General features: G+C 48.7%; 1 protein-coding gene across 3 annotated transcripts in view; it reads left to right on the top strand.

Moving 5' to 3' along the window:
* Window positions 1-16,893, top strand: part of LOC144772494 (E3 ubiquitin-protein ligase TTC3-like) — a 1,119,388-nt gene that overhangs the window by 34,702 nt on the left and 1,067,793 nt on the right. For all 3 annotated transcript variants that reach the window (XM_078656860.1, XM_078656861.1, XM_078656859.1), the window contains exon 4: window positions 13,214-13,340. In XM_078656860.1, coding sequence (XP_078512986.1) covers window positions 13,214-13,340 — 127 coding nt within the window. The remainder of the gene's footprint in view (window positions 1-13,213; window positions 13,341-16,893) is intronic.

Genomic DNA, 16,893 nt, shown 5'->3' with positions numbered 1-16,893 from the left:
CGGCAGCTCGGTCTTGCATGTATCCGCTCCCGGTGCCAGGTGCCTGAACCGCTGCCACTGCGAACGAGACAAAGCATCCGCAATGTCATTATTCGCCCCAGGGACATGCTTTGCCCGAAGCACCACATTCAGCCGCAGACAAGCCAACAGCCGCAGCACTCTCAGGTCCCTTGCCCTCTGATGGTTCACTAGCTCCACCACCGTCATGTTGTCCACATGGAAAAGCACTGACCTGTTAGGAAATTCCTCCCCCCACACCACCAGTGCCACCAGTAGAGGGAAAAATTCCAAGAAAGCAATGCTCCTCCCCTGTGTGAGCCATTGAGCCGGCCAGCTCTCAGCACACCACCTTCCGTCCCAGAAAACACCAAACCCAGCTGCATCAGAGTCAATTTGGCATTGCCAGACCGCCCTCTCCTCATCAAACTCCAGGGACACACCGTTAAAGTCTGTCAGTAATGCAATCCAGGTCCTGCCCTCACCCCCATGGAAATCCTGACTCTGTGATGTGGAAGCACTGCCCCCGACATAGCCATGCCGAGCCGCCTACTGAACGTCCGCCCTGCACGCACTACCCTACACGCAAAGTTCAGGAATCCCAGGAGTTTCTGAACCGCTCGCAAAGGAATCCGCTTCTCTTCTACCGCCCATTCCAAACATGCCAGTATCTCCGCCACTTTGGCCGCAAGGAGGCGCGCCAGCCACTGCACCGAGTCCAGCTCGATCCCCAGGAACGTCAGGCAACAGCTGGGACCAGCCATCTTCTCCGGCGCCAGAGGCACCCCAAACTGAAAGGCCAACCCCTGGAATCGCGACAGGGCCCTGCCGCAATCCCCGGAATCCGCCCTCCCCAGGAAGAGGAAATCGTCCAAGTAGTGGGTGACCGCACGGCACCCACTGACTCGCACCATGACCCACTGCAGGAAGGTGCTAAATAGCTCAAACAGAGCGCAGGAGATGGCGCACCCCATGGGCAAAACCTTGTCCACGTAGATGCCCCCCCCCAAACTGCATTCCCAAGAGCGAGAAATCCGCCGGATGAATGGGCAGTAATCGGAAAGCTGACTTGATGTCACATTTCGCCAATTCAGCCCCCGCCCCACACACCCTCACCAGACGGATCGCATCGTCCACCGACGCATAGAGCACCCTAGAATATTCCTCTGCAATAAAATCGTTCACTGACTGGCCCTCTGGCCACGATAGATGGTGTATCAACCTAAACTCCCCTTCCTCCTTCTTCGGCACCACCCCTAATGGAGAGATGATCAGCTCGTCCAAAGGTCAGTCAGTAAACGGGCCAGCCACCCTTCCTTCCTCAACCTCCTTCCTCAACTTTGCGGCCACCACACCAGGCAATTCCTTAGCTGAACGCAAGTTGTCGGCCCATCGGCGCTCCCTGGGTCCCTGATAGCCCACTCTAAAACCCTCTGTGAAACCCCAGAAAAGCCGCGCCGCCGCCTCCTGATCCGGGTAGCACGAGAGCCACGGGGCCATCGCCTCCACCCTAACCGGTGTAGGCGCCCTTCTGTCCAGGGTGGCCAGGGTGGCCCCACCCCCGGGCGTTCCTCCACTGTTCGGACTGCGTGGCAGGGTGAGGCACTGAGTGAGTGCATGTTTCCCTCCGCATTTCGAGCACTCATGCTTGAACTGACAGGGGTACCGGGAACAGTACCCTTTATTGTAGCTCCAACAGGCCCCTGTGGAATATCCCCCTGGCCTAGTCTGTTGACCCGAGACAATGGTGTTGGGTACTGCACCTCCTCCCGCCCCGCTCTGGGCGGGACGCGACGGAAAAGACCGATACACTACTGGCAAGCCGCTAGCTGTGTGTGTGGAGGCGGTGGAGTGCGTGGACGCCATCCACTGCACCCAGAGTTCCTGATCCACCTCCCCCCAGCTCTTCTCTGGATTCGCACTGACCCTGGCCCTAAACTCCTCGTCATAACTCAGCCAGGCAAATCCCCCAAACTGCATCTGCGCCTTGCGAATGATGTCCATGTACTTGAACAGCGCAATCGCCCTGTCCAAATACTTCTCACAGTAGATACTGGCATAAATCAAGAACGCTGATGTCCAGTTCTCCATGGTCACTGGCACCCTGGGGCGCCTCGTCAGCTCCCACTCTTCCTCTTTCGAACCCTCCTTAGCCTGCACCTCCCTATGCAGCAACTTAAACACATCCACGAATTCGTGCCTCCAAATCCGAGCCCTGACTTTCTCAGAGAGATGCGAGCCCAACGGCATCGCCAACCTCATATACGGCAGTTTCTTCGGGATCTTCACCCCCTTCTCCTCATTACCATTCCCTTTGTCCATCTTCACCCCCATAGTCACCGACTTACCGTCCACCTTCTCACCATCCTCAGGTGGACTGCCCGCTGGCTTCACCGGCTCCCGGACTGACTCGTCCCCCACTCCCACTGACCTGCAAGTCCTCTTACGCCCCTCCCCCCCCTGGGGACCGTCCTCCCAGGCTGCCCACCAGGAACCCTCACCTGTGAGTGCCGAGGTCCGTTCCCTGGGCCGTCCTCTGGGCGCCGCCACCTGGACCGCCGCCGTCCCAGCTTTGGTCTGTGTCACCGCCGGGGCCTGCAAAACACCAATGTCGCCGTTGTCCGCAGCACCCCCAAAGCCTTCTGCGTCATCCCGCACCTCCCCGTCTTCCAGTTCGTCACTCTCCTCACCATAATCCAACTCAAGCACCGGTTCCGGATCCAGACGCGCACTCTCCACCTCTTTCACCGCTCTCTTCACACCTTTCACCGGTCTCTTCACACCTTTCTGCAAACCCCCACGGCCACGCATTCCAGTCTCCACACGCGCCGCAGGAGCCCGAGCCCTCGGTGGAGGGACAGCCGCCGCGGACTGCCCTGCTGCTTCTGTCCTGCGTTTTGGAGCCGTCTTGCGCCCCGCCAGGCACCCCCGGGCTCTGCCGACAGCCGCCGGCTTGGATCCCCTCCCGCCCCTCAGGTCGCTCCAACCTGAGCGGGCCCCAGCACCATCGGGCCTCAAAGCCGTCCTGGCCGTCCCTACACCTGACATCACTCTCTCGGGGGGAGGGGGGCCCCCACGGCCTTCTTGGCCCTGACTCGCCTCTGTTCTTCCTCTCTCTCCGCCTCCCGTTCCTCCTCGGAGGTCGGGGTAGGGGGCCCCTCTATCTCATGGCTCCACACAGCCCCCGTTCTGGCCCCGGCCTGCTCCGCCCATCTGGCCTCTTGAATCTGCTCAAGATTCCGCTCCTGCCTAGCCCTGTCCTCCCAGGACGAGGAATCCCATATCTGAGGGGCGGGGGCGGGCAGTAGCCAAAAAACTCAGCCCCCGGGGGAAAAAAGCCCACCTGGCCAGGACCCGGGCCCCCCCACCACCCTGGGGAACAGGGGCAGCTGGCCCTCCCGGGCCCGCTGGGGCGTGGGCGCCCTGGAGCTTGTAGACAGGTCGATGGGGGCATCATCCCATTGTCCTGCTTCCATGGACACAGCCCCCTCCGCACAGGCCCTCCCGACCGAGAGGTCCCCCGGCAGTCTCCCTTCCCCGGTGGCCTCAGACACCCCACCGGCTCCCGCTGGCAGAACAGGGGACAAGGCCTGACCTGCACCCTGCCCCGCCCCACCCTCCCCTACACCCGGCGCCAACACCTGCTGCAGCATAAGGCCAGAGGGGGCCGCGCCCCCAACAGCAGCCCCAGAGGCCCCTGGCACGAAGTCGAGCGGGGGGAAGGCTGGCGGGGGCAGACTCTTGCGCTTCCCACCCCTCGCCGAGTCCCTGGGCGCTCCGCCCCCCCTCCGATCGCACTCCTGCCCATCTGCGTCATGCTTGTCCTCCTGACACGCCACAACCGCAGCCTTGACCCCGGCCGAGGCCGCGCGCGTGCCACTAGTGGCCCCCACCCACGCTTGCCCCAACACACCTGGCTGAAGTAAATCCTCGCGACCAGCCCGCGCCAGCAGCAACCAGGCCGCCCGGACCTCCTCGGTCGTCACACCAGACATCGTGCCAAATCGCACGCTTCCGGCGTGAGAGGAAAAACGGCTGCCGTGCAAACAGCCCCCGACGAAGAGACACCAACCCAGAAAGTACACTAACTCGCAAAAATGCGCAACACAGGCCCTAAACTAAAACTCCCTTTCTTTCTCCCCTCCCGATGGTGCCAGGCGCAGGAAGAGGAAGTTCCCTTCCTCCCCTGCGCCCATATACCCACCCCTTAACTCCTCCCCTTCCCCTGCCTGTCCTATCCTGCGCGAAAGACCCCGGGGGAAGACTAGTCTGCGACTCTGCTTCCCCCGGGGCCCGGCAATGTCACTGTCCGACATTGCGGCCCTGGTAATTCACGTTCGTGTGATGTTTACAACTGTCATAGAAATGGTAAAATTGTTTAATGAGGACAGCCGGGTCAAAATGCAAACAAACCCATGTGCATCACCGGAAGTGCAATAAAAAGAAACTAAAATAACAGCAAGGAAGTGTCGGAAAGAAACTCGATGAGGGGAAAGGCGTGGAGTTGAAACCACGGAGCTCGACAGACTTGTTTTGGAGAGTATATAGTTCCTAGTCGTGCCGCGGCTGCCCTCCAGGGCCTAGGCCAAGTTCACTCCCAGGCCTCGCTGGCCCTTTAAGGCGTAGGCTCCCTCCGTGGACCACCTAGTTGACCTGTCTCCCCTAAACCATTTAGGAAATGCATACCTTATTGGATTAGCTTTACTTGAGCATGTATGCTGGACCTCAAAGCCCTTAGCCCCTCTTTTTTATTTGTTATTCCCACTTTATCATCCTTTTTTGCCTATTACTGTAGCCCGTTATTAACCTGATGTATAGATTCGATCCTATTCTTTAATCTCCCGGAGTTTGTCCTGAAGTCATTGTGATGCTCCCCTCTCCTCACTTCACTTGCATCACTCCTACTCTCACTGCACGATAGCCATTCTTAAACACTTGTTGGTGAAACCATTAAGTTCCCCTTCTCCTTTTGCCAAGGTGGTAAACTGTCTTCAGTCCTTCTACGCTCCTCTTCTCTTCTTTGAGATACTGGTCATTGTGTCATACCTACTGCCTTATCCACATAGTCACCCCACCTAGCATCATCTGCATCTTTTTGCTGTGGGGTAGACACTCACTCACGAACTACCTGTCCTGTGGTGTCCCTTCTTTGCAGCAAATGCGACATTGCTCATGATATATGTGACTGCTCCTCACTATCCCATGGACTTTGCTCTTCACTTTATCCTTCTGGGGAGGGACTGGATCTAAATGCAGTACAAACTGCGCTTCTAGTTGTCCTGAAACCTGGGAGTCACCTACCCTTGTTTGCTGCCTAGATATACTCGCATGTTTTGGCTTCGCCGTTTGTGGGGTGACATTGGGGGTAGCTTTTGGAGATTGTGGAAGGGTTTAAATTTCAGGGTTCTTAAATCCCACTGTGGCTACTTGTAGCTGCACCAGTGGATATACACTAGGTACCTTCAGAGAGGGGCTCATAGGATCATATGGGTGTGGGGGACCAGACTGGGTACCAGGGGTATCATGTTTTGAGGATTGCTTAGACCTTTCGCAAAAGACTCGCCATTCAGCTACAGTAGCTTCTTTGTTCTGTAATTTGGCTCCCACATATTTACTTCTGAGGTATGTAGTAACATGCTCAGTTTATTTTATCATCAAATATTCCTTCTTTTGGTGAGGGATATGCATGCCATTGGGTGGCTTTAAACTACTCTCTACTATATTTTTGTAATGTTTTTCTTATTATTTGGAAAAACCTTTTGCATATGCGCTAACCGAGTGTCCATGATTAGTTGTATTTCTAATTCTTTCTTTTATTTACAATTTTACATTTTTTATCTATCTGATCTGATCAAATATTACTTCTTTTAGAAACTTTGCATGAATCTTAAACGGGAAAATGCATCTATTTTCTGACTTATCACTTATGCGATGTGCATTCAAATATAAAATTGTGTCTCACCAATCATACAAGGCACAGTAAAATATACACCTTTTGTTTTACTAGTTTACGCAGTGCACATTCAGATAATAATTTGCACATTATACAATATTACACAACACCATCATACTGTAGCCACTTTTCATTCATACATGCACACACCATCAGCAAAAAAATATGAAAACTGCTGCTACTTCTAAACGATAACCAATTTCTCCTATTCTATGTCGGTAAATGCAAGTGGCAACCCCTCGTCACTTCCTTCCACGCCCGAGAGAGAATTCCTTTCAAACCATGTGTTTGAGACCATGGAATGGATTCTAGACGTTAGGTCCAGGGCAGTAATTTGAGTGTTCAGATCGTATCTGGAGGTAAAGTTTAGCGACTGCAGTATTTCAGCTGTCCCTCTGAGTCAACCATTATTGGCATCTTCCAATTTCAAATTACCAACAAGCATTTACAATGCAACGGTTTCGCCTTTGGAAAATTTAGAGCTATTGGCAATGTAAATGACAATGCCATTTATTTATCTGTTTTCAAAACCAACACATAAATACAAATTTTGTCATTTACAATGCCAATAGCTCAAACTTTTCCGACGGCGAAACCGTTGCATTGTAAATGCTTGTTTTAAAATTCTGAACGCAATCTGGTACTGCCTAACACCCAAGTTGAGTCATAATGGTCTAATAATAAGTATGTAAACTGTTTTGATCAAATTAAAAAAGCTTGGAAAAGTTAATCCCCCGTTCCTCTGCCCACTTGGGTCTCTGAGGTGGGCCCATCATTTTGTGTTACACACTGCTTGTGGGGACTTCTGTGAGGTCAGTGAATATATCATCAATGGAAGGTGCCTGTCAATGGTCAGGCTACACATTACCTGTCGGTGTATGTATGTACGCGTGCATGTATACCACTTATACCGTGCAAACCTAGCTACAAAGTAAAAGTGCTCTTCCCACATCTGGGTGTTACAGTAGGCAGCACAGAAAATTGAGGAGTTGGAATATCAACCTCCTCTCTCCCTGCCATCACCTCATCTCGCTCTATACCTGGCCATCCTCTCACTGTGCCTCCACTTCTACCTCATTTTTCTACCTCCATCTCATCCTTCTCTCTCGCCTCAGCATTCACTCTTTCATACCTTTCTCTCACTTTCATCCTCACCAACATTCTTCTCTCCAAATCACAGCCCTCACTCTCTCTTCCCCACTATCCTCCCTTTCTTTGCCCTACCGCCCCCGTCTCCCCCTCACTCTCCTACCTATCACCCTCCCCTCTTCACTATCCCGACTTACTATCTCAGCCAGCTCTCTCTCCACCTCAAACTTAATCACTTAAGAAAAGTATGTGAGAGAGCTGGCTGGGTTGTGCGCTACAGCTTTAATCCACAGCATGGCCAAATCATCCCTTCATTCTTCTTGGGACAATAACTGCATAACAAACAGTTGGGATCTCTCTCTCCTTTTTCTCTCACACAAAACAAACAATTTAAAATGCAGGCAGATTACTTGCTACAATGTGCTTATTCTATGGGCATATAGAGCAGCAGTTCTGTACATTTCAGCACCTTTGTTAAACGGATTAGACATGAATCCGGAGGCTCACAGGGACCTGGGTACTTAGGTAGCAGAGACCTCCGTATATCTCCCACCGCTCTGCTCACAGGAAGGTGCTCTCCCCCTCGCCTATAGCGTCTAGTTAGAGGCTAAATTAGAAATGAGAGGCCCTGGGCGGGGGTGAAAGCGAGAAGGAGGGGGGGGAGGAACAGCAGGGACTGAGTGAGGGGACAAACTTGTTTATGCTTCGAGGCGCTGGTGATCTTGAAATAAAATAAAAGATCCAAAAAAGGTTTTTTGAAAGGTCCTTTCGCCGCTGGCTCTGAAAGTAGACGCCTCTGCCTCTTACTCCTGTAAGTTCTTTTCCATCCCTGACTTCACCCTTTGAAATAGTTGTTCTGACTTTGCTTACTCATTCTATACCCATTTTGTGATTTTCTCTGTATTGCTCAGAGTCAAAGTCTACTTCATTGTGGGTGAACAGAGGAGGCGAGGCTGCTGTTCTGCCCAAAGCAAGGCACTCCCTCCAAACATAAAGCGAATTTGGCGAGCGCAGCCTGTCACATCATATATGCCAATTGAAACATATACTCGTTGCAGAGCAGGCTCGTTGTTAGGTATGCGCACGGCAGCCGGGATCCTGGAAGAGGCGCTGACCTACTTCCGGCTGCGGATGAAACGGTCATGTCGACAGATGTTAATCTTCTAATCACTTTTCATGTAAAGTGCTTCCAACGCCATCGTCTGCGAATAACGCAGCACCTAAGAAGTATGCCGACGTCAGGAGTCCCGCGCCACCCCCGAACCCACCCGAAAGGCAGCGAGTGGGCGCAGGCATTACTGCCCCTCGGTGAAAGGCTGATTTGTTCTGCCTCAGCGCCCACGGGCTGCTATTTGCATTTCAAATTCCTCAGGTTACACCGGGCCTTTTACTGCGGAGCACGAGCGCAGGGCACAATTTGGCACCCATGGGGCGCGAGCATATGGATCAAATAAAAGGCGGGGCGAATATATTTAGCAAAGGAGGGGGAGGAGTGCAGCAAGTGGCTCTTTCCACTAAAAGAGGGGAAGTTTCTATAAACTGGGACAAGGTCGTGCAGTAGCCGTTCTGCAGATCGGAACACAAAGAGCAATCCACAACATTGGCAGCTTTTTCTGTTACAATTATGGGCTGTCCGATTTGCATCAGCAAACAACGTCTGGTTGTCATTCTACACCACCCAGCCCCCTCCTTCTCTCTCTCTCTCACACACGCACACACTGCCCCAATTCCAACACCCCACCCTTTTTTGCTGCTGAAAACAAAGTTCCGTGCCTTGGAAGGAAGTTTCCCCAAACTTTCCAAAAAAACACTGGCAATGAAGTCACTGGCCCACGCTCCGTCAAAATACCGATTTCTATGGAGGGGAAGCGCTCTGACACCATCGGGTAAAGTCCGCGCTATATACAATTGCATAAAATAAAAATAAAATAAATAAATAAATCCACATACATTGAAGACCACACTGAGATCAAACAGGTTTCTGTGTGTCCTGGGGAGTAGTGGCAGCGAGAGAGCCTCCATTCTTCCGCCCCGGCGCGTCAAGACTGCTTCAAGCACCACTGCCCCCACCCCCTCTCCCCGCATAACATGCAGCCGGAGACACACAGGTCATGTAACATACAAATCTGGCATTCTGCGCACACATGCCAGCCACCCCCGATCAATGCTAACAGCAAAGCCCCTAATAATTCAAGTGGCTGCGACTGCCCGGCGATGAGACACCCCATCCCCATTAGCCAAATAATCGAGGAGCATAATTGTATATACGGTGTGCCGTTTCCTTATAAAAAAAATATATATGGGATTCATTCGGGTGATTTATAAAGTGGGGGTACACAGCGGACAATCCTCCCACCGCCCCCGCTGCCTGCAGTAACATGACCCCTTGTGCAAATAGGCTGGGGGGGAAACAGCATAAACTTCCATTTGCAAAGTCGTCAAATGGCTCAGTTGTTTAGATGTTAATTGGGGACATCGGGTCTCCCGTGCCCCGTCGGAGGTATAGAAATGGCGATATCGAACACTCACGACACGGAAGGTTACTCGCACGATCTCTTACCTCGACTTTAGGGAACGTTGTGTTTTTAATAGCGAGGACGCAAATGGGAGATTCTGAAGGTGTAATAAGGGAAGGACTGCACATGACTGACTGGGCGCCGGCTCCATTTTGGTGCAGGGGACACGTTGCCAAACCCCTTCAATTGTGCCCGGCTCCACGCGCTCCTTTAACGCGGATTGGGGTAACAGGCTGGTGGCAGGGGTGTTTTAGATGTAATCTGGCACTTTTCAAGTAGGGTTTGGGGAAAAAAACGGGCATTTACTTGGTTGTAAGGTGTACAGGTTAGCGTCTCCCCCCGGACTGCAGAATGGTTTGCCCTCTATTAAATGCACACAGTGTCTACTATTGTCTCATCAGCACAAAGTTCTGGTACAATGCAGGAAAGTGTAGAGCTTTCACAACGAGCTCTGTTTGACCGAGCGCGCAACGTCTAAATTGTGACTTTTTTTCAAATATCTTGGCTTAACTTAATATATTCTGCTTTTCAGAGGATGTTCGACCTTTTAGATCCATCTGTGCTCTGCGGATAGAGTTTCAGTCGTGTGCTTTTCTAATAAGTAAACACCTTATAGCACTTAGTTGCCAATCTCTCCTCAGTCACTCATTGTCTCTACTGACAGATATGCATATGCCAAAGGAACGCTCGTTTCCCTATTTAGATGGTGTTTATCTGGCGCGAAATATAGATATTTGTTTTTCAAGCCCGCCCCCAAAAAACAAACACACACCTCTTGCATAATAAAAGTCGGTAGCCATAGTCAACAAGCACCTACGAGGACACGGACAGCAGGAGGGGGGAGGGGCGGGAAAGCACACGGACAGCGCGAGGGGGGGGGTGGCAAAGACACGGACAGCGGGAGGGGGGGTAGAGGAACGCACTCACCTGGACTTCTTACGGCGGCCGTGGTTGGCATTAAATGAGGAAAACACACCAAAAAAAAAAACGAGACTCCGCCCACCACCCAATGACGATGCAAAAAGGGTGGAGAGGGAAAAAAATGCAGGAACGCCCACGAATCTGGTCCGGCCATGACGGACAGATCTCTGTCCCAATGGCTAGCCTCCATTTATGGAGCTAGCCAATGGAACAGAGGGCGTATTCAAGTGCCCTTACTGTGAAGACTACAGATTTCTCTGGAGGCGGAGCTAAAAGCTCCGTGCTCCAGCGAAACCTAAAAACTGACCACTTCCGTTGTTATATTGGGGATATCCAATTAACCAGATATGTGATCTTAACTATTGTGCAACACCATGTACGCAATACACAGTCCCGCATGCGGTACCCTTATGTCTCGACCACCTTATTTTTACATCTGCGTTTAGCATTGGCAAGAAAAACACATCAATACACAAACAAGGATGGTAATCTGCTCTGTCCTCACCTTTTGAAGAGACAACAGTTCCCAGATCCTCCCCAACCCTGTGCACGAACAGAACTTAAATGAACACAGTCTCTGCTTACCTCATCAAAGGTGCGCAAAGATCTATGCAGCAGGGAAGGGCAGTCTTCTGGTTTCGGTAGTCAGGTGGGGGCAAAAAGGATCTCCGGGCTGCCAACTATTGCAGGGTGACTACAACCTTCAAAATGAAAGAAGCCACAGACTCCTCTTGGCAAAGCAAAGACAGTTCTTTACTGTCGCTACAGGGAGACAGACCTTCATCACAAACAAACAGGATGCTAGTCTCTCAAATTCCTGTTTCCCAGGCATCTCTCTTTATACACATCTTGCACAATACTTTTATACAAACAGCAAATAGTAATTGATGTGCAGGTTACAGATTTGAAAACTGAAAACACTCAAAAACCTGTGACCCTATAACCCCAAACTATCACCTACCTAAATCGACTACTTCCAACAATGCTTAACAAACAAAGCATTTTTCTGCTTGTGAATGCATTATATTTGTAGTAAATGTAATTTAGGTGGCGTGTGTGCTTTTATCATTGTGCATCTAAGACCTTCCTGTGCTCTGAGCTAATTTAATTTCTTGCACACATTATCTAATCAGGTTGCAGTCTATTTGGAAGTGGAAAGTGCATACAGGTGATCCCATGTGCTAAAACTATAAATATTTTCATGCCTAATAAACATGATGTGGAGTAGTGTGGCTCACTGGTTGGAGGCAGCAGGCCTGAAAGCAGAAGTCAGCCCGGGACCAGGGTTCAATTCCCGACGCGGCAGGGTCGTGGACTTTGGTCAGCGGACTCGATAATTCTCGCTTCGGTGCTTACTCTAATCAGGGGTTCCACTCGGCAACTCTGGGCATTAGCTTGCCTAATCTCCACAACGGCCCCACCAATTCCGGGGATGCCTGGCTCCACCTTGGGGACTCCCAGCAAGGGACCATCCCACAGGGAAAGCCAGGACGGGTTCCCCAGAGTTATACAGCGCCGGGACGCCCCGTTGCTGGGGCAGCTGTGCGCTTTACAAGTATACTACATTTACATTTACATTTACATTTACTTGGCCTTTAACTGAAACTCTTTCAAGTTACCTATTCCATTTTGTCCTCAAGTGAACTTTTCACTTTACTTGTGTCAGTGCAAGACTTGGCCTGAACTGGTTTTTGACCACAAACAGCTGTGTGTTTTCTGCTAGGTTTTGTTGTTGGCTCAGTGGTCTTGTGTTTTATATATTCTACGGTGTTTTCGTATTTCACATTTCCCATAATATTTACATAGCAAAATTTTCAGCACGAACATAAGCAGGTAGATAGTGCTGGTAGCAACAGTGTTAATGGTTTTGGCTGAGTAAGCTAAATTGTAAAATTAACTTCTCAGATGCCAAGATGCATCTTGCTTTGCCTGGAAAATGGGTTCATCCAGTGAACTGCATGAACAGAAAACATGGAATGTACGAGTTGCTATATTCAAGCCTCAGCTGTGTTACCAGGGTCTGCTAACTTTCACTTAACAAACTCTGCAACCGTGACAACTGTGTTCTCAATAATAAGAGCTGCTAAGAAGCAATGACACACTTGCCCTTTCTACAGATCGCAAAACACCAGTCTGCTGAAGATGGAGGATGTTCATAAAAAATCTGAGAGAACCTAGGATGGGTCAATGCTAGATGACTAATATCAAAACACTACCATCCAGAATCAACACTCTATCAGTTACTGCTACTCTTGGAGTGATTCACGTCCCCATTGATATTTCAATAGTGTGCAATAAAATGAATTACAGTTGAAGAAAGGGTTAAGAGTTTTTTTTTTAATCGACTGTGGTTCCTCATCCCCCAAATAAATTAAAATAAGAGGTTAAAGACATTACTTGTAATTTATATTATCAATTTACTTACCTTTTAAATTAAATTTCCAAATGCAATCAGTAAAAGTTATCTTAAGTAGAAGTACTTAACTCAAAGTAAAGATAAGCTGTAGAATATAGATTCGACCTCTAGGTTTTGCCAACAGGTGACTTTGCAACTACACTCGGTGAAATAAAACCAGTCCTGGAATGTTACAGATATGTGGGCAAAAACGTGCAAAAACGCAACTGCTGGAAAGAATACCTTGTTCCAACCTGTCTTGCTTAAATATATTTGTACATAAAAGTTATATGTTCTCTAATATTTCTGAGTAAGATTTTTTTTTTATTGGGCTGAAAACAGTTGATACTGTTAAGCACTGGTGCAGTAGGCCGAAACAAGAATTGAAGGACAACTGTGATGCAATCAAGATTTACACCTTCTGGCCAGTTCTGTTTGAAGAAGAACATTTACGAATAGGAAATCAGAGGTACGTACATAGCTTTTGTTTCCTTTTCTTAATATGCATTGTAATGTTTTTTGGTTATAAATGTGCATTCAAACAAAGTAAATGCTAATGATGACTGCTAATGTTTAGAGCTTATTTGCATAAGCGGTTTTTTATAAATATAAGTGAAGATAAGTATACTCGTTAAGTTAGTCTGTAACAGCACATGATATTTTCGCTCATCATTTTCTTTTAGATATATCCATCTTCACCCTCCCCCCAAAAATCTCAATTCTATTTTCATTTACTGTTAGTATCTAAACACAAAATCACCTTCCTAGTCTTAGAGCAGTACTTAAACAATAGGAATGCAGTCTTTTGAGAGTTAAGTTTGTTTAACCTGGCTCATCCATGAGCTTATCTTGGACAGGCATTGGGCTAGAGTGTGAGTCATCTATGTTATCAATCTGCTACATACTGATGAAAGTCAATACCTTCAGCACCATATATATTGCCCAGAGGTTCAGCATACAAGTAGAAAAATAGGGGGGAAGCCCATAGATTCTTGAGGAACTCAAAGTGGAATGCCTGTGAGAGTCTGCAACAAAGCACCTGCTTTTAATAAATAAATAAAAAAATACAAAGTGAAAGCACTCAGGAGTCACAAGAAGTTATATTCTTAGTTATAACAGAAGACAAAAGTACAAAGCACTGTGGGACACATATCCAGAGAGGGGACACAATCGTGCAGTAAACTGAAATAAAAACCTCTGGGCCAACCATTTCCCCCATGCGCTCATGCTTTGATGGACAGCCCGTAGCATTGTACACGGGTCTCTTGTTGTGCACACCAGTCAACACCTCTCCTGCACTGCCTAATGGTAGGGAGAGCAGGAGTGTTCCATCAAACTGCTATGTCCACCTTTGCCTTCATTGTGGCCGTACCCAAGAGCACCCGGTCCGCCCTCGAGCCCCCAGAAACCTTCAAGACCCCAAGCAGCAACAGCAAAGGTGAAAGATGCACCTCTCAACCCAACACATTAGTCAGTTCCTGTATTCTAGCAGTCCAGTAACTCTGAATCGCAGAACACAACCACACCATGTGGTAGAAGTCAGCAAAAATCACCTGTTTCAATGTATTACGTTCTGAAGCACAACATGGCAAGCATTACAATTATCTTGATAAATACCAAAGGCCTTAACCACCCAGTCCATGGGAAACAAATAGCAGAATATTGTAATAAATATAGTGTTCTTGAATGAAACAATTGACCATCCTTAAGCTCTAAAAAGGTCAGGATGGGTAGAGGACGTAACTTGCTCAAGTATAATGACAAGAAAATATTGTCATCGTTTTAATATCCAGACCCTTTGGACTAGCAATTATTAAATCAGAACAGGACAACGAGGGCAAATGGCTCATTACCACACTTATACATAGTGACAGGGAGTGGTGCAAAATAAATGTGTAAACACCAAACGCTGACTGCCTACAATGTTGCCAATTCCTAAACATAAAAATATCACATCTCCCCCTGGATGCTTCTATCATCCTTGGTGATGACTTTAACTTGCCCTGGATGAGACTCGAGACAGACGTTTGACAGCTGAATTCAGACCATCCACTGTCCACAAACAAATGTGCAACCTTTGTTCCTCACCTAAACTCAACAATCCAAACGGTAATACATTCACCTTCTCCTCTTCCCCACAATAAAGCTACTCTCACATTTATTACTTGGTTGTAGACTTCAGCTTGTTACATTTAGCCACAGTGACTAACATAAAAATCGTGGTTATCTCAGATCACACATGTATCACTCTAACTTTACAAAATGGGTACACAACTACCAAAAACAAGTCCCGACATACAAACTGAAATTCTGAAGGATTGAAACTGATGTTAATGAACTAAAAAAGTGACATAAGACTTTTCATTCAAGAAAACATAGACTCTATTTATTCACCATATATACTGTGGGATGTTTTAAATTCCTAAACCAGGGGCTATAGAAAAGTGCCTCTTTTTTACATGGTCACCCCCACCTTTTGCCTGCTATTTGATGCAATTTTGACTGAAGTGCACTGGGTTCCTGCTAACCAGGTTGTCAGTGCTCTTTTACTAAAACAAGGTAACTGCTCAATTGTACCATACTTGGCAAGACCTTTCACTTCTCTGTAAGTCCCTAATAAATAGAATCCCTGATATCTAGGGCCTTTAAGCGCTGTAGCATGCATTGTGCCACCGTAAGGGACCCACCACCAAACTGAAGGAGACTGCCATTGCAGGCTACGTGAAATAGTGCAAACAAGTGTGAAAAGAGGAAATGGCACACAGACACTGAATGCAATATATGCAAATCACCCCTGCAGTAGGCCTTATAACCCTAAGGCAGGGTGCATTATATTACATTTGAGGACCTATCTGCATGGAGAGAAATGTCCCTGTTCTGTCTAGTTCAAATACTAGATAGTACAAGTAAACAGGGAAGCCATGTTAAGTATATGTACTATTCACTGGTCATTGAGAGTTCCACCATTACTATGGCGTTTGGTATCAAAAACCTTGTCTTAGTAAATTCACTACTGGCATCAGTATGGATTTATTAAGACATGCACCCAGAGGGCACCTTAGAGATGCCTCCTGAAAAACCTACCACTATCTAGTGTGTTAACTGGTATCGTCCATCCTGCCACCACAGACATGTTTCTGACCCCTTGCAAGTGAGAGCCCACTCTCTCCGAGGCCAGGAACAATGCCTCCTCCAGCAAGATGCCTTAGTGATTTAGCATATCAAGGCTAGGGGCTTCAAAGGCCCTGCCACCTTTGATATGCAACCTCGGCCTTTTCCAGACCTGGGAGATGCCACCTGAGGCCCATTTGGCACCAGGATAGGCGGGAAATTAGCTATGAAAGTAAAGTAGGTGTGTTGCACTGCCATGCCAGTCCCACCCCTAAGGTGGACTACCTGGTGTGCGCAACGAAAGAAGGATGCCACCTCTTGTTTTTGGTGAAATTAGGAACTCTAGGACAAGGTTATAGGCACCCCTCACAGGAGGTGGTCATATAGGTAGAGTAGTGACCCTAATGGTAAGTAGCCAATTGGCTACAACCCTTCACTCCACTTAACACCCCTAAATTCAGTATTTAGGTGACCCCCTAACACTAGGAACTCAGATTCGACTAACTCCAGTAGAAGAAGGACCAAGAAGAGCCTAAGGATGCAAGAACAGAGGACTAGCTGTGGACTTTTGCATTAAAACCCTGCCTGCTCCTGTCCAAACAATCTCCCAGATCTGACCAGTCCTGCAGCTGTGTATCTTCCAAAAGTCTCGAAGGCTGCCAGCACTTCGTCAATCAGCACGCATATCCCTTAAAGTGGAGTAGCCACTTCGCTGAAGCCTGCAGGCACTGACTGTGACGTCCGGCACATCGATCCGCTGACCACTGGGTCCTCCAACACATCAGCCTCCCAGGACGAGATCACAGTGCTCCAAAGATCCATCTCCCCACCAAGTTTGGAGACGCCAGGACCCCCATCAGCCGCCCCACACCAATACCTGAGGTACTGGAGCCTGTTGCAGCACCAAGGCC

Source organism: Lissotriton helveticus, chromosome 8 (genome assembly GCF_964261635.1).
Source record: "Lissotriton helveticus chromosome 8, aLisHel1.1, whole genome shotgun sequence".
Taxonomy (NCBI): domain Eukaryota; kingdom Metazoa; phylum Chordata; class Amphibia; order Caudata; family Salamandridae; genus Lissotriton; species Lissotriton helveticus.
This window is presented reverse-complemented; position numbering and strand designations above follow the sequence as displayed.